This window comes from Mycteria americana, chromosome 3 (genome assembly GCF_035582795.1).
Source record: "Mycteria americana isolate JAX WOST 10 ecotype Jacksonville Zoo and Gardens chromosome 3, USCA_MyAme_1.0, whole genome shotgun sequence".
Classification (NCBI taxonomy): Eukaryota; Metazoa; Chordata; class Aves; order Ciconiiformes; family Ciconiidae; genus Mycteria; species Mycteria americana.
The window spans coordinates 93,335,129-93,357,452 of record NC_134367.1 but is presented as its reverse complement, the minus strand read 5'-3'; the positions used below and the strand labels follow the sequence as shown (position 1 = coordinate 93,357,452).

The following is a 22,324-nucleotide window of genomic DNA, read 5'->3' as shown; positions in this document are numbered from 1 at the left end:
GTCAGAGTCTGCTCTGTTCCCAGAAGCGACTCTTGGCCTAGCACTTCACAAAGGCTGTCAAGATGTACAAGCAGGGAATTCTGCACAACTCCCTCTGCTGCAGCAGCTCAGTGTTTTCAAAACTGGAACTAGCTCTTTCAACTGCCTCTAGCTAGATGATACTGTAGTTCCCAGAAGCTCAAAAGTCTTTCAACTGGAGAGTACTCATAATGTCTCCTCCATGTGCCTGCTCTAAAACCTTAGAGAATTCATGTTACATCTTTACACAATGCTGATTTCTCAACCCACATCCCAGGTGTGCATGCTCTAGGAAGGGCCATTTTGCTTTATAATCACAGCTACTCAGTTTTACTTTATAATTACAGCTGCTCAACTCCCTTCCTAGAGCTGGTACTGCTTCTTCAAAGAAAGAGAAACTACTTACTGAAGTCATATACTGTGGCTGTTAGTGAGAATCAGCTAAACCAATTTGCACTTGACTCTTCTCCCCCCGCCTTGTGCCTCAGTTTTACAACTCTCATCTCTCTGAAAAGAAGTGGGAGGAATCAAGGCTGGTGCTGCACCTCCCCTTATGATCTCAGAAATGGAGCATTTGGGCAGCAAGGCACATTACCTAACACCCAGTGTTCCTCTGCAAGGTCACAAGCCTCAAGGACACATCCCAGCAGCTAATGTGTGTCAAGGCAAGGCTCCACTGACATGAGCGCCAATATGCCATGATGAACTGGCCCTTTTTTTTTTCTTTTTCCCCAGAATAGAAAAGGTGTCATTTAACAGTAGTAAATTAAAAGCACATAAAACAAAGGAAAAAAAAAAAAAGAAAGGAGGAGGAAGATGGACTAAAGCCCACTTTTAGTTTAGGTGTGGTGCTACAGCATTTGCACTCTACTGAAAATCATGATCTCTGTGGTCATAACTTTTTCAAATTTCCATATAAAAACCATGAGCAAAAATAAGGATGCCAAAGTCTGAGTCATCTGGCAACTGTGGTTTTTAGTCCTGTCAGTAAAAACTGGCAATGATTAAAGCTGCTGCTCCCACTGCCTCTATGGTGAATTAAAGCTTGAAGAATCAATGATAATTTGGTTAACGTCCAGATCATTGTAGAAACTGGCCAGCAAGGAAAAGCAACTGCCACATGGGGCTCCTAGTGGTGTAAGATCTGTGTAATTTTGGAGCTATGCATCAGAAAAAATGACTGCTCTGCAAAGTCCTAAGCCAAGCAAAAACAGAGAGTTCTTCTATGGCTAATAAACCCTGATTTCTCTAGTACATCTAATAGTGCTTCAGATACTTTCAACACTCATGGCACTGCACAAACTGTTTCCTAGCCTGCTACAATTTCTTAAGATGCTCCTCCCTTTCACAAACCCTAAGCATCTATGAACTGAAGCTCTGTTTCTAAAAGTCTCGAAAACTTTTAGATAATTTCTATCCACTTCAAAAGTCTTACCCACTTCCTACTACTGAGAAGAATTCATTAGCTCTTCAGACAGTCTGTTCCAGTCTCTGAGTCACAAGTGACTGGAAAAGTCACTTGGGGAATCCATAACTATTTTTAGTTTGTCTCGCCATTCAACACAACTCCAACAAGTAAGTAATCTAAAATAAGCAGGGAAGCTAAACACAAGCACACAGCTTGCACTATACATGAAGATGATGCCATTCCCTAAGCTTAGGCTTACACTTTTCTATCCATCATTCACACGCATTTTAAACTAATCTAGCCTGTATTCCTGAGGGCTTCTGGAAAACTCCTCATAGACACAGAACAGATTTTCATGAATGATACATCTGTCACAAACTTAGGATTTGAAGATAATTCTTACTGGTTCAGAAGGCAAAGAAGTCATGAAGGATTGGTATAAAAGAGCTCAACTGTGCTGAAAGAGGCTCAGCAGTAGCAGCAGTATGAGGCACACATGGTACTGCTATAAAACAAAGTTCTTCCTGGGTAAAGCACTCACAGACACTGAAAGTATTGTTTCGAATCCACATATTTTTCCCCATGTGTGCCTGGGCTTCTATGCCAATATTTTATATAACTGAAGGAAGTACTGAATATTCCCACTGGTAGACTGAAATTCTGGCTGACCCTGTGCTGGTGCACAAAGGCCACCCCAAGCCACATCACCTCTTTGTTCCTCTGTCCAGACTCCAGGCTCTGCCCCATCTCCACAGTCTTGGAGCGCTAACAGTACTTGAGTTGTGCACTGCCACCAGGGTTTCATGTGTTTTCCAATGCCAGGGAAAAGGAAGGATTATATCCTTGAAATCCCTCTGCTAAGGCAGTAGAAGGAATTTATTCAGCTCCTTGTAAAGTGCGGTAGAGAGCCCAGTCTGGCAATTAGTCTCATGGCAACCGCAGAGGATTCTGGCCGAGGGACCACAACGTTTCCTGGGACTCCCAACTCCTGCATGACCCACCTACAAATCCCTGTCATGAGCTGTTAGTTAAAACCACAATACAAGCATAAATAAAGGAGTGTCACATGATTAACTATGATTGAAATCGATAGGTGCTTTGCCTGAGTTAATAGCTAATGACTCTGGGATTCAGCTCAAAAGACTGCATTTCACATACCACAATAGCAGAAGTGAATGGATACACTGTTTAACTTTCTGTAAACTATTCAACAGGCACAGACCTTGGATTGTTGCTTCTTTTTTTTCCTATAGGCGTGACAAACAGAGTAAGAAACCTCAAACTTAATAAACCATATTACTGAAACAATTAACAAACATACTTAATTAGCTTACTGACCAGCTGAATGACAGGTTGTTACAAATGAAGAGTATTATCCCATGTAGCACTGGCTCACTAACAGGCATTGTCTCATAAGCAGAGGAGAGAAACTTAAATACTTCCAGACTTTCTAAAAGAACTGGTAAAGAATTTGTTTTGGCTTAAGCAGAACATTCTTCATAGGCAAGTAAAAATTATCCAGCTTTCTTCTGTTGAGTAATTAAAACAAAGTTTGGTGTTTTTGGTATCCAATACATCTTTAATCTTCTGATATTTCAGGGTATTGATCTTGCAAAGAATCTATTGCGAATGAAGCATTAATCCTGGAAGTGAATCCACACTGATTTCTGACAGTCTATTTGTTTAAAAACTTCAGAAGCCAAACCATGAGCTTCAAGGAATTCCAGACAGTTATTTTAAGATGGTATTTTTAAGACTATTCTAAAGACAAAAAGGTTTTAAAAGTACTCCAAGAGAAGAAGTACCAGTATTTTTGTACCAGAAGAAGTACCAGAAAAAGCACAGAATTTTACTTGTACCATTTTTCCTGCCTAAAGAATATAAATAGGGAAGTTCATTTCATACAGCTGTCAAAAAATGAAAATACCTGAAATTTACCTCCATAGGAAATGTTTTGTTAATCTGAAGTTCAACAGGGATATTTATACAGTTGAATGAGTAACTTCAACTGGTATATTACTACTGTCATCGCCTCCAGACTACATACACTATGATCATATTGCATACAGTAGTATCCATACGTTAGGTTATGCATTAAAGAGCTATCAAAACATTTTGCTGCTCTGATTTCTAACTCAAAAACTTTGATGCTTTTGTTTAATATTTCCCATCATGAAAAACTCATCAGTGATCTAACCCTAGTTCATAACAACTTTATGTATATTCTCAAAGTTAAGTATATGATCAGTGTATGCCCTCATGTGAATCAAGTTAGGTAAATGCTTAATGATTTGCAGTCAAAATCTGTATCATGATACAATGTTGACAATTTCTGACCTTTTCCAGCTGCCACCTATCACTTGGCTTATTTTGTATTCTACTAAGTCTCACAGCAGAGAGAAGGGTGTTGCTCAAACCAAAACAAATGTTTCCTGTAAAAGATATTACTGAAACACCGTATTAAATAAACCATTTCCATAGATATTTATCCCACTAAAGATGCTGATCAACTAACATCTGTTTATCAGATATACTTGCTATTTATCAGAACGAAGCAGCATCTGAAACACATTTGAACGCATATGTGAGCATTTTGATCACACTGAAAAACGGACAGCCCTTATATTTTTCAATAAAGTCTTTACTAGTGTTCACCATTAATGTTATTTAGCTTAATTTATTTTAAAAAATTATCAGAATATGCTTCTATTGTCTGCTATAGGTGGTATATTTTGTTTTTCTTTAATATGATTTTCCAAAGTATTATAATAAATACACCAAATTTGACTTCACAATACCAGAACAACTCTAATTCAGGCATCCTTCTCAACAGAGCTGTAACAAGTATGGATCTTCTCTACACCTTTCAAATTACTTTGCAAGGGAAGCACAAAGCATCATTCAGCAAATAACTGACAAGCGAGGAGTGGAACATATCCTCTGAACACTGCAACCTGGAACTGATCCGAATTTAAAACACCCCAACAAAAAGGGGGGATCAGAAGACAGTATTTTTTAAACTCTTTCAGTGATCATTTTCGAGAGCAGTCCAGCTTCTCTCAGCAGTTACATCAGCACAACCGAGGCAGTGAGGAGGCATGAGCAAGCATGGGCAGACATGACTTGTTAGCCAGCTTCTCTTCTGGACATTTTGGCATATGTTGCCTTCAGCCAGGTAAGCAATTTCAATATCTGTCTCTCTTTAGAATAACAACTCTTTTTTTATTTTGTTTTTAAATTACAGATGCTGAGATCACCAGAAGTCTCCTTCGGTAAAACTGATACTCAAAAATACCTGAAGAGAACAGCATTACTTGTGACTCTAGTCAGAAAGAGACTGCTTTAGAGAAGTTTGGAAATACCAGCTTCTCCAATTTCTTGCTGCTTTGCAAAAAATGCCTCCCTCTTTAGTTAAGCAAAAAGGAGACCAAATCAATTTTGAGAAAAGAGACTTTTAGCCAAAATACTGAAATGCAGTAACTATAGAAAAACACATGAGTATAATTAGTAGACACTTCAAAGTGATCTTAAGGGGGGAAGGGGGGGAGGAAGCAGTGCTTAATTCTCTTTATATGAATTTTGACAAATAGTAGGCATCTGCATTCTTGTCTCGATTTAAATGCAAAGTAACCATATGCAAAATTAACAGGACTTCAGATTACCAACACAATCTTTACTAGGTGCACCACTGACACTGTAGAAGTATTTTGGGAAATAACAAGATATTCTGTGTCATAATAAAGGCATTTTTATTAGAATTAAAATGAAGAGCAGCTGAAGAGGAGGAATTAAAGAAGAGAAACATAATCTTCCTTATTTGCTTGCTTTTTAAGTAGGACTTAGAGAATCAGTGGTCTAAGATGACCGACTCCTTGGATTACAGAAACACATGGCTGTAAAGGACCTTGCAGGACACCACGTCCAGTCTCCAGCTTTTGAAGGCACCATAACATAACAGTGCTCTCCACAAATCTACTGTTCTCAATCTTAAGTGGGATTTTTGTCCTACTGCTTCTATTGTATCTGTTTCCCAACTTCAAGTCTCTATTTTCTCAACAACATTTTCTATATAACAAGGTGCAAGTTTAGGTAAAGGTTTGTTTCCTATATTTTAATGACAACAATAAGTTTCTGGCCTGCAGCTTAACTGCTAGTTTATTATATACTCTGCAAAAATCTTTTTGGTACTAGGAAAGCATTTGATGAACCACAACTTTTGTATGCGACATATCATAGTAAGCTATCATGTAACATGGTAAGCTATCCTGGAGCAATCATCGTTAACATCTCCCAGAGGAGAAATAATTGCTAAGTGTTCCACCCACACAAAAGAGGCAGCCAGGAAAAATGAATTGACTTGAGTAGAAAAGAGAACCATCCAGAACACTGGATATATAGCTTCCTATATTACTTTTTAAAAATTGAAATATTAATACTACTTTTAGCGTTGTTCTTTTCATTTTATTTCCCAATGCTGAGGACACTTCAAAAAACAGTCACAATTAAGCAACACATACATACATGTGTATATGTATTTATGAAAACATACATCTGTATTTATCTATTCTAATTAAACTAGGAAATTTCATTCCTCTAGCCCCTCTCTCTCTCCTCCTGACCGTTTTAGCTTGTAGACTGCAATCTTTTCACACATCTTTTACTACCCTTTTCTCATGGTTGCTGCCTTTGGTTATGGTCACTTGTGACACTATAGACAACTAAGCGAATAGGAGGTCTAGAAGAATTTCTGGGTGGTTAATTAGAAGTGATCGGAGGCCTGAGAATATGACCAGATTCTTCAACTATTGGTACCATAACGCCTCCAAGCTTCAGTTCAGGCTGGCTCCAATTGCTAACTTTAACAATATGCACTCTGTTGGAAATACACTGCAGAAAATACGCCCTGGCTCTCTTGAGATTTGAGTTTAGCAACTATCCTACTGTTTTTGCAGGACTACTGTTTTTCAATGAGATACATATAAGGAATTTAACTAAGGTGGGGTGAGGAAGAATGTGTTGGGAGATGAAAATTATACCACAGAAGGCTGTGAAAAAAACAAAGCATTAAAATCAGAGGATCTGTAATTGAAGACTAGCTGAAATTCAAGGAAGAAGGAGAGAACAAGAGATGGAAAGAAACATAGAATGGTAGAGGTTACATACACACAAAACCGCAGTAGAGATTCTGATACTGTTTTTATCCTGTGCTTTTACCCTGGACCAAAAGCAAGTTCAGCAAAGTCTTTATTAACTTGGTTGATTTGCCTACAAGAGGCCACACACATATCCTTCCATCAATCTGCTCTATAGATAGTAAAGTCACCTCTGATCCCAGGATATTTAATAAAACATTTCCGAAGCCAAATATACAATCCACCCTGCAAAAAAAATGTATAAACACTGATGATTGTTGAAAAAAGTACAGATATCAAAATTAACCAGCATAAACTCCAGAAAGGACTTGTAACACATTGCTACTAATAGGGAAAGCTCAGTTTAGCAGCTTGTCTGAACAAATAAGGAGAACCCTCATATTTAGCAAAGCAAATACCAAAGAAACAGAAAACCCAATTCTTTTAGAATAGATCTATTTAAGAGTTAAAAAAAAAAAATTAAGTGTCTTTCCCAGTTCAAGGTCTATTTAACATACAAATAAATAATATGCATGGCTGACTGCACGAAAAACACATTAACATTTCAGGTTCAAATTTGAAAGGTGAATGAGTTGCTTAAATCTACATTTATGGCAAGGTCTTAAATGAATGCTCTACAAAATGCCACCATACAACTCAAATTCTAAATTGAACCATTAAATTAAATAACAAAAGGCCTCTGAAATCATTACTATGCTCTTCTCCAAGACTGACACGGAAAGAATCAATGAAATCTGTAAAAAATGAGAACATGCATTATTCTAAACTAGGAGGCACTACCTTTCTTGAGAGCACTGCAAAGATACATTTTTCCAAGGGAATACTGAAAAAAACATTATAAAAATCAGAGACTAAGCATTTAGTAGGATTCCAAGTCTGGCCTGAGGGCAATGCAAGTATATGTCCCCTTTTCTCCCCCTTTAAAAGGAACACATTACTACCTTCTGGTGAGGGACGAGTAAGCTTTAGTTTTTAAGCCACTGTAATGTGAGGGGCATGCATAGGATACCACAAGTTTTGGATATGTCATTCGAAATACCTCACTCATGCATGTAGCAGAAAGAACCGATAGGAAATATATCAAGCACTAGAGGTAAAAGATAAAAGATGCAGCGCCCACAGCCAAGTCTAAGATTAAAGAAGGAATTTTGTCTTCCTCTATATATGGGTGCAAATAGACATACAAATAAATAATAAACAACTATTAGTTATCATAATTACTTCCAGCATTTTATGATTGCACATTATAATGCCATGTTTGTTAGATCTCTCATTCTTAGGAAATACAGAGAAATGGTTGTTTGACACAGGCCCTGCTTCATTTTGTCATGTAAAGTCCAGGAACTTTCATTTGAACATGTGCTTCAGCACTTGCCAAAGAACAAATTCAAGGTTTTACTATTCCTGAAACAGACAAGCACAAAGAGCTCATCAGTATAAATTAACACTGTGGATCCCAAATCAAGCATTCAACAATTAGTGAATACTAGCCTTTAATGTTCTATATGCAAACTTAACTCCGGTCTTCTAGAAACATTTTTGGGTCATGATGACATTTAAATTTACTTATTCCATAGCACTTTTCAGAATTAATTATTTTTAAACACCCTCACGTGATGCCCTAGCCTGAGCAGGTTTTGGGATCTTTACTTCCACAGCAATGACTTCTGAAACTAGAGTTAATTATGCCACTAGTAAGAATGCTACAATACTCTGCAGAAGCCAGTCACTGAAAGGAAAAGAGAAAAATATTTTACAGGAAAAAAAGTCAGTTCTTTGGAGCTGGCAGAGGATGACCAAGACTAAGAAACTGTGATTTCAGTTTGAGGTTCCAGAAGGTAAGTGCTATCATTACCTTGGGATCTGCCACCTATGTTTACCCTCACCCCGCTTCTGACTGTGTCCTGCTTCTGCTCCTGTCTGTTCCCCATCACTGATCCTCTCTAAAGTTCCTTGCCCCTCTGTGAGAGTGAGATATCTCCCCCACCCCCTTTTTTTTTTTTTTTGGGGGGGGGGGGGAGGTGCGTGTGTGTGCGCTGCTTGGGAGCCATGAGAAAATTTCCTTGCTGTCAGTTCTAACACTTGGCATCACAGCATTCACTGACAGCTAGAAGAAACACTTGTAAAGGACATTTTGCTCCAGTCCTGCAATTCAGAGATGATGGGGTGCTGTCCCTTTGAGGGGAAGGCAGACCATGCTCTGTGCAGGTGAAATCTTTGGAGAATTTTGCTGCCAATGTCTAACAAATGTTTGTGGAATATATTGGAAATAGATATATTTTTAGATGCTTGAGTATTGGCTAACTTTGGGTACATGTTATGAGAAGGACCAAAAGCAGAGTGACGTTTCTGATAAATTTAAGTTTCTACTTTAAAGCATAGAGATGATCCAAATCTTCATTGAAAGGGTTGTACATCATTTTTCTAGGCTGAGTAAAGCAACATATTCATTCTCTAACATCATCCCTCAGAACAAGTGAGTGATTTTTCTGAAACCTCCCACAAAATTTCAGCCTGAGGCATGCATTCAGTGTAAAAAAAAAAATTGATCTGAAAAGTTAAATTTCAGCAAGGTGATAAGCAAGAAACTACAGGGTCTTACTTTTTTTACAATCTCTTCACATATGCTTTTCTTCCTTTCTCTGTATATCTACATATATATGCATATATGCAAAAATGATAATGCTATTGCTTATTAAAGTGCTTTCAAGAGCTGAAAGAAGATACGCGATTTTGAATAGTCATATGTAAAAACTGATGTGAACATATTTTAAAATGAACTAACGTTTTAATGCTCTAGCAAACGCTCAATTGGCTTTCATGATTTTTCTACCCCATTCAATGGTCACATTTCAACAGATTCAAAACATTGGCTTATAATACTGTAAAACATAGGAAGTTGTTGAATAGGAATTTCAATGAAAACTGCAACTCCTTGAAAAACACTGGCTGTTGAGATATCCATGCAAAAAGACTCATTAAACCAAAGGACAGTACAAGCTGTGGAAGACGGTGTAACCTTAATTGTTCAATCAGGAGAGATGGACCTAGGATCTAAGTCATGTTTTTTCATTTGGAGAAATAGCTTATAAATGAAGAAGTTATGGCTAGAATAACTGAAATCAGAATATCAGGGATTCAAGTCTGCAGAAACTAAAGACACTAGCTTGAAGGAGAAGGAGGTTCAGAAAAACATCACTTTGTGAAACATTTTACAGTCCATTATCACAAGAATTTTCTTTTGAAAAAGAATGTCAAATGTGTCTGTTGCCCGTGATTGGTGAAAAATTCTTTCCTTCTTTTATGATATTGTTTTAAAGCTACCTGTCTCAAAAGCCTTAGCAAACCTTTCTTACCTGTGTTCCAATAGTCTCCTGGAAGCAGCGCCCAAGCTGAGTTTTAACTGAAACAGGAAACATATGAGGAATGGGTTGTTGATTTGTGTAAGTAGTATGTCCTTTCTGGGTCTTCTGATACGGAAGACCTTGGTAAGAGACCTGTGGGTGTCCTGGCTGAGGTACTTTCGCTTTTTGTCCTGTTGACGTGCTGTCAATTCTTGAAACTTGATGGATCTGAACTGAGGCTTCAGGGGGATGTTTCACATGGATATTCACTATGTTAGGAGGGAACTTCACTAAAATAATTGAAGGAAAAACACATTACAAAATTGGTAATAAAATATGTCAAAAAAGAGATCTTAGGCACCTCTAAGACATCTCTTTTTTGTACATTAGAATTTTCATAGAGTGCCTTGAAGTGACCACAATATAAACAAAACCCAAATTTGGGGGTTAGAGGGAAAGCTGAAAGAACGCATAGAGTCTCATTTACAAAGCAGAAAATGAAAACTCTTCACACAGCAAAGAACGACATCATAGCATTGTAAAGACTGCTACATAAACATGGATGTCCAAATTGGCTGGTGTGACATTAATATTTGTGGTCATACTGTGTAATAAGAATCCCATTCAAAGTTCCAGAATTCAAACTCCACTGGGTTATTTTTGGATATATAGTAAGCTTTATTTTCTTTTTCAGATCCATCATCTTTCTCTGGAACACAGAAAAAGCTTCAGATTTCATCCCTTCACCCTTACATACCTGCCAAGTCCTGAGTTTGCCCCTGCAACACTTGCCAGCATCTCAACCATCTAAAACCACCACTCCCTTTACTGAACTTTGAATTCAGGATTTGGCAGATAAAGAGGGAGGAAATGTTTTTCAGATACTTCTGTTTTTAAACACAGTTGTAGTTTTAAGTCTGGGTATGTAGATTGAGACCCTCCAGTCAACTTAATGTGCTCAGAACTGTTTATGACTCTCAAGCTTCTTTTCATTGAAACACAAAATGCCCTTTAAACATGTAACTCAATTTATTACTGGGGAGGGGCAGGGAGGAGAGGTGGGTAAAAAGTTTTATAGTTTGTAAGCTGTATAACAAAGTTAGCAATTACTGTGTCTGGCTGGGTGTCTCTCGTCAGCAAGTACTACTTGAGGCCAGCCAATCCATTAGATGTAACACCCCTTCCACACACCAAGAACCAACAAATATCATTTGACATACTTTCTCTGTAACACATACTGGATTGTTGAGTCTTCTGAATTGTCTCCTTGCCTCCAGGAGGCCAGACTGTTCTTTGGAACTTGATTAGGCATTTTCAGTTCTTATTTACAAATTTCAGCCTCACCGCTCCACTTCCCAGGAAGCATATTTCATTTATTTTAGCTGCTTTAAAATTTTATTGTTTTTTAGCAATTACTTTTGGTTCTTCACATTTTTTTCATTTCTCTAGGTACATTTTCAGTATTAATTGGTCTCAAATAGGAATTCCTTAAAAGAAACAAACTTATTTTTACTCTGCCCTGCTTTGTTTCATTTATGAAAATCTTCAACGTATTGCAGACAGAAACATCAGGAATAAGGTAGTAGAAAGTCAGCAAAATATGGCTGCAGGGCCTTAACGGCTCTTCAGATCTTGCCTGTAGCAGAAAACAACCTTCAAGCAAAATTTATGCTACATGAGTTCTGTCACAGGTAAACCCACAAGGAAAAGATTCAGTGTTACAAGGAGAAGCAGTAAGGCCCTTCGTAGGCTATTAGACTGGTTTTGCAGGGCAAGACAGGACAGTATAGTCTGGCTGTGAAAAGAACAAAACTTACCCCAACTTACTACCATATGTTTTTATGTATGAAGAGGAATTCCTTCAACTAGCTTCTCCAGCTGATAAATCTGAAGACTATATTAGCCCTCAAAAGAAATCACTGAACTGCTCTGCTTTAATCTGTCAATCCACCTAGAGATGTTCAGATGCTGAAACCATCAAATTTAGGCTGGTTCCTCCCATGTAGTATTATCACCACAATCCTCTCCAGGTCTTGGATCACTGCCTAGATGTGCTGATTAATTTTTATTTCTGCTAGCCATTTCAGAATGAACTATTTTATTCTTTCCTTGAAAGAAACGGAACATTCCTCTCTCCACAATCCAACATCCTCATTTGGGCATGGAAAAGGAAGAAAAAGAATTGTGACTGCTGATGGTTCTGATGAGGACTTGAGAGTCAGGAAATAAAAGTTCAAGAGGTCAGACTCTTTAGCAATGAGAAACCTCTTGTGTCTTTTAAGACAGTAACTCTAAATCTGAAAAACAACTATATCTTAAAAAAAATGTTATGGTCCACCATATGTCTAAAATAATTTCATCAGGAATTCAATAGTTGCAGAAATAAATTTCTGCTCTGCTAAATGTTTAGGTAATTATATTCTCTTATTCTCTCCCTCCTCCCCCCCCTTTTTTTTTTAGAGTCAGAAAAGTTTTGGGGAGCTTTAGGGACTAATACTTCAACATGTCAGTGGAAACTATTTCCCAATGGACTGCATAGCAGCCCCTAGAGAACAAACCCATTGAAAAGATGGAGCAGATACTTAAAAACATTAATAAAATATTGTGTTTCCAGAAGAATACTGTCAACACTTCCTTCACAGCTATGTCCCTGTCTGAAAACAGAATTACTACATTATATTATATTTATCACAAACATATAAATAGTTTGGCCTCTTAGCAAAGTTATTCACGAACTAGTTGCCAGCAACTGAGCCTCCTCACATCTTTCCCCCATATATTTTGTTTTTATTCAGAGGTAGCCATCTTGGAGAGGTAATTGTAAAATTACCCTCAACAAGGGGAAAAAAAAAAAAAAAAAAAAGAAAAAAAAATCGATCTGCCAATTAAAATAAACAAACAAACTTCACATTAATTCATATGTTGTGAAACTGAGTTGCAGGGCTCTCTCCATATGGACAGGATCTCACCCGGATAAAATGCTACCTAGAGTCACAGGACACAGAGGAAACAAATTCAACAGTCCTCTTCAAGGTCATCAGAACTTGTCACCTCACAAAAAAGTATTAGGGGAAACGGAAACCTGAAGCTGACTGAACTTTATTTGACTAGGCAAAATTTGATTAACATCATAGATTTTCTTGTTTCTGATCTTCTGCCTTCTTCACAGCATTAGCAGTAGGAAGTCCTTACCATTTTTTTCTATGATATTGTTAAATAGAACTTTCTTTCCAGGTCATATAACTGAATCATATCATGGTCTATCTACATTAAAAAGTTCACCACAAAATTAACTTATAGGACTCTACCAAATGACATAACAGAGATAAACATGGATTGTATTTTTAGCTTTACGTTGGATTTAAATTTTGTTATGTTGAAAAGCATTGTCTCTTCCCTCCACTAGTAACCATGGAATCACCTGCAACTTTCTATCTAGGTATACTGCAATTTATGGACTCTGTTCAACCACAATCATTCTCTTTTTGAACAGGTCTACACTCCTGGAAGAAGCCCTCTGCATTATCCTTTGACACTGCAATCTGCATTAAATTCCACCATAAAGCGAACTAAATTTACTTATAAACTCTTTTCGATAGCACTATTATTTCTTATTTCAGTCATTGAGCAAAATAGTTGGTGGTGTCAAGATTCAAACTACATAGACAGATCACTATCATTACTGGTTGGATACCCAAAATTAGTTAATAAAATCAACTCCAAAGGAAAAAATATCTATCAAGAAAAAAGTTACCTTTTACACCTTGCTGTCCTGACATTGTCAGTGGTAAAGTATGAGTAGAGTGGATAATTTGTGATCCTACGGCCTTGTTCACCTGTTGTGGGTGATGGTACAGTTTTGGAGTATTGGCAGTCTGCACAGGGATCTGACAAAGTTTACCAGTGTAATTAGGAGGGCACTGGCATTTATCTCTAGAGCTGCACTGGCCTCCATTCATGCATGGAAGGTGGCAAATAACTGAAATGAAAACAGAAAGAAAAATTTTGTTAATGACTTTAGCTTTAGTATTATCTGACCACATATCACACAGAAGTCGAGGAGGAAAGGCATAGGGCTGGGGCCCTTTGTTCTTCCGACATCTGAAGAATAACTACCCATCTGACATACACTTTTAATTGCCTTGTGGCAGAATCACTCCCCTTCCCCTCTTTGTGACCTCTGCCTGGTTCGCATCTTCTCTCCATGACAAACACGGCAAGCACCTTCTTCCCTTAGAAATCCCAGCTATTTTAGTTCATTATGCTATTAAGCAAGATGCTAAATTAATACGGTGCCTGGCTGCACCTCTTATTCACACTTCAGTACAGGTATTCTTATTTAGTCAGCTTCCCATTTCTGAAAATCCTGGGCTACCTACATTTCCCTGCAAGACTGGGGGAAAAAACTCACCAGAGAGTAGACAGTACTGGGGATAAATTTTCCATTTTCACTGTAAGCCTTGGCTGTTCTCTGGAAAACCATGTCTTACTGAGTATCTACATTTTTGCTTAACATTTATCTCTCAGATAAAAGAAACTAATTTGTATACCCACCCATGAAGATCATAAAAAATATCGAGAGATTGTATTCCAATGACTTCAGAGACAAATTCCAAAGTGTTAAAATATTTTAACTCCAATATAAAGACAAGGGTAATTACTCCTGTGCCAGCTAGTACTTGCACATTTACAGCAACATAAATTATCAGATGAAACATGAAAAATTTCAACATCGACTGAAAAATATTTCTTAACTCAGAGATACAAACAGTAATAGGCATGGTTCAGCACTTTCTAAAAATATGATGTGGGACTTAATAATCAACCATAATCTAGCTGAGCTGTCAACATTTTCAAGAACTAAATGATGTAAAAACAACAGGAAAAATACCGTAAGTTTTTGTTCAAGACAAACTAAGGTCATTTGTTCAGAAATCCAAGATTTTTGGAGAAATAGCATACAGTATCCATTTGTCAGCTTTAAGATAAGATTCTGACTGTAAAAATAAATAAATAAAAATCTAGACTTTACAGTAATTAGGCACTTTGCTGGACTGGTATTGCTCAGTCTATATTGAATTACAATAAAAATGAGAAACTGTAGATAACACAAGGTAATTAGGATCCTAGTGCTTATTATTCCAAGTGGTGTAATCCCTGGACAACCGCAGCCTATTGCTATTATTAGTACCATAAAACGTCAGTATTAGAAAGGGAACCTGTGTGTTGTGCATCACAAGAAGACAAAGTAGGACATTCAGCAGCCCAAGGAGTTCCAACCCACCTACGTAATTCGCTTGGCCCAGGAAGAGTGCTCAAGAAACAGCGCAATCAGCTCGGCTCGTTGCAGAGCACCCTCATGTTGTGTTGACAGGGTCCGGAACAGTGCTGCCTGATCACCAGATAGGTCCACGCACAAGTGTAAACAGCCAGAATTGTTTTTCCACTCTGTTCTGCAAATGTATATTTAATATTTTCCTTGTCTTATCTCATATTTTCATTTCATATAAACTGACTGAAAGTACTTCAAGCTGTAGCACTGTGCTAAAAGGCCTAGTTGACTTTGGAAGACTGTCCAACGCCAGTGCAGGCCTCACTTTTTTGGGTCCCAACACTGTTGGGACTTTATCTGAGTGTATAAAAGACATCCTCACAGAACTGCTGTTACTTCGGGGAAAAATGAAAGATTTTTGATCCCAGCAGTAATTAACGCACGACACCTATCTCTCTCTCCCTCTGGTACCGTTTCTCCCTGAGCAGCCACAAATGAGCAGGTTTACTGCAATGGTGACAACATACAAAGAATTTTAGGTACTTGTAAAGATCCGCCTGAGTAAGGTTGAAAGCTAAGGCAGTCTTCCTGCAAAAGTAACATCGCACAATGAAATAGTGTAAAGTAGCGTTAAGGGGACAGCAATTTGGTGTTTGAAAGAAGTACAGCAAAACAAAGGCAAATAGAAATAGTCTCACTGAGACTATTTTCTTGAATGCAAGAAGCCTATCCCATAGATTTTCTTCCCACCCTCTCCAGCCTTGAGGAAACAAGGTAACATGCAAAATACAGCTTTTAAACAATATAAATATACCCAGTTTTTCCACCAAAATAAATTACTTTCTTCTGAGCTCCTGTTCCTATAAAGCAGTTGGTGTCTGGAGGGCCATGTCGCACAGGTATCTCTGCATTACAGGGCACTCTTCAGGCTTTCCTCTCCTGCAGGAGCCCACCGAGTAACAAAAAGGCATGTGAAAAGCTTTGCCTCAAGCAAACAGAAGTTTGTGTTAAAAATACTGAAAGGCCTACTGTGAGGTAAATAATGAAGAATGTTCAGTTTCTCAATATTTACATATAATGGAAAATAAAAATTCCAAGCTGTCCACATTATCATCTGGTGCAAATCACTCAGTCAACTGATTTATGTACAGATATATTGATTTACTTCTCTTGAAGGTCTGGCCTATGAGGAATAAACTTTAAATGAGAATACATTAAATCTATTCTGAGAATATAAAAATCTGTAATGAAAAAATTCAAAAATTCTGAAGTATACAATTATAAGTTATACTCAGCCATGTAAAAACAAATAGGATATGATCGCCAGGCTAAACTGAAAACTTGACAATCTCAAACGGCAAATATTATGAGAACCCTAAAAAAAAAAAAAAAAAAAAAAAGAATGAAACACGTTGAAATAAAATACCTGATAATTTTGAATAGGCATAATAAGCACACATGCACACTAATTGTGATGTTTTCTCAGGTAGTTTATGGCCAGGAGAAAGGGCTACACTTGATTATGACACTGGTGCTGGAAATCACAGGCGCACAACTTCACCAGACCTAGAATTACACACAGACCATTTGAGAAAAGTGAACTGAAGGGGGGTAAGCCTCCAAAAAGGCAGAGGAAGGAAACACTACTTTTCCTTGACAAGGCTCTGGGAATCTCGGGTTAACACAGACCAAAGAGCCCTGGGGAAAGGGCCACTTAAGATAGGAACAGGATATAAAGCCAGGGTATGTTTGAACAGCTCAACTTCTGATGAAAGTTGTTTTGCTTTGTCTTTGAGGTTAAAGAACTTAAACAAACAGAATGGCTGATGCTGCCAGAGGCATAGGGGATACTCCTGACAAAACCCAGACCTGTGTGCTGGGAGAGACCGTTAGAAGATGCTGGGTTTGCACATATGTTCACAACTGGCATTCAGACAAAGGGCACACTAGAGCCTGATTCTCACTGGGCTGTTCCTGTTTCCTCTGAAAAGAAAAAAAAAAGGAAATAAAAATACTCATTATGGTGTGAAATCATCTAGCTGCTTGGAGCCCGATAAAAATGTGGAGATAGGTCTGCACAAGACTACAAGAAATTTCAGTTCACACGTGGGTATCTTACAAACAAAACAAAGAATGAACCTAAGAAAGGCAACAAATTCTTCATTCAGATCTGCTGTAAGCCAAATCTCTCAACTGTCTCTTAAGGATCAGCCAACATATGATTGAACAAATTTAATGATTTCTTAATATAAATGAACATCCATCCTTTAGAACTGTAGAGACAGGTTTAAGGAATTACAAACATTAAGTATTCTTCTTATCCTTGGGCAATTAATTGGTAATAACAAGTTTTGATTTCTCTGGCATCCAAAGGCCTTAATTCCCCCCAGCCTGGCACAGCTTGGTGGGTATCACTGTTCAAAATGAGCCAAGCAGAGAAGGTGCGTCAAGATGCCCCCACAGGGAGTCCCCGAAAGGCTGAATGCATACAAAAAGCAGAACATTTGCAACGTGAATCCCAACAAAGCTGCCACAGCTATGGGTTGGAAACACAAGAATAGGGCATGAAATCATCAACAAAGAAGCTAGGAAACCACTGATATACAGTTCGTCCATGTAATTACATCATCTAATTTGTTTTCAAGATACTCAAACAACTTTAAACAGCTCCAGATAAACTAATTTAATCAAATCCGAATGTTTTCATTTAATCAAAATATGCGTAACAAAACAAATTCCAAGCACCTAAATCCTCCTAACCCTTAAAAAATAGCCCACGCTTACCCAAACAAGCCCTTAGGATGCATGGAAACTCCCTTCCTGTAACCAGTGTTGAAGAAAATGAAGATGGGTTTTGAAATGTTCCTCATCTGACTCTCCAAATGCCTTTTCTTTTACACCTCAGGGAACATGCGAGTTTCTGTCTCGCTTTCCCTCATCACTCTTTGCCTTTTCTACTTACACGCTATCAACTATGCAAGCATACGCACTATTCAGTTATATCAACAGGCTCTCCAAGGAAAACCTCAAACTGCTCATTAGATTACAGTATTTCCACTGGATGCATCATGCATCAGCAGATTAATTTTGTCTCTGAGTACTACACGGTTATCCAGCATTACTACATGCCTCACAGCTGTTTGGGCATCTTTCTTTCACGCTGTTACTAAGCATACAGAAAATGCAGGGACTAGCACGCAGAGCTACCAAACACAATTTTTCATAGGAAAGAAAAGATGGCATTCACTGAGGGGAAGCACTGCCATACACACCATTCTTGTAATGTAGTGCCTCTAAACACTTTAGGTGAAAATTGAAACCCAGAGGTGCTATATATAGATCTGTGCAATCGCTCCAAACTTATTTCTACTTCCTAACTGCAGAAACTCTAACAGTAACCCACAAAAGGTACAGAGTTATGAGCTACAGTAATGATGCTGTCCTCCAGTTTAGACTCTTCCATATTCCACTATTTTTTTTTCCCCACATCTTTCTTGTTCTCCCTCAATTTCCTAACTACTTCATCCTAAACAGTTTTCTCTTCAGAGTCCTGGTTGTAATTCAGAGGACTTATATAAAGAATTGCAAGTTAAGTAACCAAGTAATTAGTTTATTTATTAAAGTAAGATTAAAAGAATCTTGATATTACAAACTTGTGCTTTGGGAAGCTGAGGAGAAAAGAAAAGAAGCTTTAAGTGGCCTTGATTTAATAGTATAACACCTCTACATTCACCTCTGAATTTATCCTAATGTTTGTATTTTGACAACTTCTGAGAGAAACGTTCTATTGCAACAATGAAACAAAACTTTTAAAAGTAAATCTGATGGCGAGAGCTCCAACAGCAGATGAAAAATGCTCTTTTCTGCTCACCACTGAAAACAGGAAAGCGATGTCCTGCTCATCATCAACAAGCCTAGTTACCACCCACAAATCCCTCGTTACATACCACTGCTGTTCACTGATCCAAACAGTGAGGACAGAACCAGATTTGGTTCCAGATACAAGCAATCCTGTAGAAATGGCTACTCTCTGCTACTGCTGAGAGAGGAGTCTAGGTATGTGACAAATGGCAGTATGGCATGGGGGATGAGCCTCCCTGTCACAGCACTTTTTAATGCAATCCCTAGTATTCAACAAGAAGGGAAAAGTGTTTTGAGGCTCTCCTCTGGTTTCCTTTGTTGAATGCAATCTTGTGCATAAACAATGGCTTAAGTATAAGGCGTGAACTCAGGTAGATTAATACCCTGTAATTAACCCTGTAATATGCATAATAACATGCAATTATATTTTGAAAGATGCTTGTAAGAGTGTTGCTGGAAAATCAGTGCAGGAAAGGTGCGTAGAACAACAGTGCACACTTTCTCAGTTGGGTACAATAAAAACATACAAAGTAAAAAAAAAACAATGAAAGAGTTGTCATATAGAAATCTCTAGTAAATAGTTTCATTTCATTTACTACTAGTTTAATTAGTTTTAAATTAGCTTACACAAATATAGATTCCCCTGAAATGGCATGAATTTAAACATGTAATATTTTTACAATGAATAGTTGTAAATTAGTGGGAATGACAGACAATAAAATAATATAGGCAAGGGGCATACTTTAAAGAACGTCCCTGCTGAAGTACACTTCTTTATTATCAGAGGCTGTTATCAGACTTCATGGATACCATTTGTGAACAAGAACACCAAAATCTAGTTTGTTTATACTGTCCCAAGATTTTGCTTCTTGTTATTTTGTGCTTCTGTAGTTATAATTATCATCAACATAACATATTCAAAGCTGTTATGCATGTTCCTTCACATATGAACTCTGAAGTCTTACCTCTTGTGAAAAAAACCTACTTGAGAAAAAAATGTAGTAGACATTTCAGTGGGTGCATTAACTTCCACATTTGTTCAGTGAGAAAGAAATAAAACAACTAAAAATATTTGCAAGTGGAAAAAAAAACCAAACTACTTTATGTCATTCAAGGTGGTATGTTCCCTTATGCCAGACTTCTGACCAGAAAGTGATATAGAGGAACTATATCGAATGTGGTCTCTTATACTGTCACCTTCACACTGCTTATCAGTAGATGTGTAAATATTATAACAAGGATCTTATCAAACAAATTTTTACTCTGAATGCTGCAATACATTAATAGAAATCATCCTAAAAGGCTGAACACGATACTGAAGGCACTCCAGATGTTTCCTCTGGAAAGAAATAAGATCTACAACACTGCAGGGAAAATTTTCAAACAGGAACCTACCTCAAACCCAACGGTATGATAAGAAAAAATACGCAGCTACTAAACAGGGTTCTCAGCTATTGTGAATTAACATGGTCACTGACTTCATTGGAATTTATCTTATACTCTTAAACTGTTATTACTAATGGATCTTTAATAAAGTAATGCAGCCCCACTTGGGAATGGGATTATAAATACTGCTGTTTATCCAGACAAGGAAACCAAATTATTGCCAAAATAAACAAGCTTTGTGGTGTTATTCCTGTCTGGATCATGCACATTTTAAAAAAAAAAAAAAAAAACCCAAACAAAAAAAACCACCAACCACCAAAACAGTCTCAAAGAAAATCAAGAGAGTTAGCCACAAAGAACAGTCCTGAAACAAGTTTAACACTTCCAAAATACAAACAATCTTTTCTGCATATAAGAAAATAATTTTACCTACAGAAAATAACATTTACATTTGCACTGTTAAAATTATTTTAAAAAACCCACACAACACTACGGATAAATGCAGAACGATGACATCTGTCAGGAATTATATATAATCACTTATTATTAACATCTCCTCCTCCCACAAAATAATATTAATGCTAAGCTGCATTGCAGGGGTCATTTCTTTGGTTTGCAGTTGAGCGCACATGACTTTTCAAGACTGTTAACATTGAAGATGTAAGCAAATATCAGAGTCTAAGGATGAACTCAACTAATACGGAATTCTCAAGCAAGAGAACAAATCGCATTCAAGTAACAACAACTGTCTTTGCTCTAACCCACCTGCAACCACATTTGACTCTGTTGAGAAGACCAAAGCAGCAGGCTGCCTCTAGAAATCCCAGAGTAAGGAGATCTGTATACACGCCACGTACAGAGGTACGCACCTTCCTTTTATATAGAACTTCTTTATCCAGAAACTACTAACAAGGATACATGAGCCTTTGAATGACTTTCTGCTGCAAAGAGCACTATAAACTTCTAAACATTATGAGAACATGGGGCTTTTAAAAATGGATTGCTTTAGGGAGAAGAGAAACTGTCCTAGAAATGCATCCCTCATTGTATCATATTATGACAGAATAGATGAGATACCCGTATTTAAATGTAAGGAATCCAGACAGAGCAATTAAGGAAAAAAGAGTTTTAGCCTCCATCTCCTGCCAGTGGCACAACACAGCATTTGTTTGCCAATTGCCAAGGACATGCTGTAAAAATGGTATGCCTGGGCCCTTTCTGAGATGGACTAAATGTTGTTGAGGCTGAGATTCTCTTTTCCTCTACTTACAAGGCTCATTAATAGAACCAGAAGGCTACTTAGAGATATCTCTTACATTGTGAAATTGATAAATATATTTTAAATCTAGTTTTTATTGATCCAACATGGACCTACATTTTTAAAGAAGAGGAAAGAATATTGTATCCTTCTCACAAAGAATGAGATTTCATCCTTTCAGCCCCTTTATTAAGATCACTGTCTTGAATTTAACAGCTCTCATGTACTAGATGGTACCTACATCTACTTTGAAACCATCTCTAACCAGTATTTCTAGTTACTCACATTCCAGAAAGTAATCAGGCATTTCTGTGTGATGCACTGTACTAAAGAAAAATTGTATATGAAGATTTAGAGAAAAACGCAAGTAGCTTTGAGTATTGGATTCAAAGCACTGTTCTTAGCTTGAATCTAGTCTCATGACAGAACTCAGCAGAGTTGAGAATCACTGAGCAGAAGAGCAAGTAGTCATCACTAAAGCCATCTGGATAGGCATGATTTTACACTTTAAAATAAGCTGCCAAGAACCCTAGGGAATTGCTCTTGCTCTAAAAGGATTTTTCCTCTCAACAGAAAAAAATAAAGAAATTCCCAAACAGCTTTCTCCTTCTGTCACTCTCCGTA

The 22,324-nt window shown here is 37.5% G+C and overlaps 1 protein-coding gene across 6 annotated transcripts in view; it reads right to left on the bottom strand.

Moving 5' to 3' along the window:
- The window catches only part of LTBP1 (latent transforming growth factor beta binding protein 1), a 203,788-nt gene that overhangs the window by 104,740 nt on the left and 76,724 nt on the right, over window positions 1-22,324 (bottom strand). For all 6 annotated transcript variants that reach the window (XM_075496119.1, XM_075496120.1, XM_075496122.1 and 3 more), the window contains 2 exons: window positions 13,678-13,902; window positions 9,936-10,213 (listed from right to left, as the gene is read on the bottom strand). In XM_075496119.1, coding sequence (XP_075352234.1) covers window positions 9,936-10,213; window positions 13,678-13,902 — 503 coding nt within the window. The remainder of the gene's footprint in view (window positions 1-9,935; window positions 10,214-13,677; window positions 13,903-22,324) is intronic.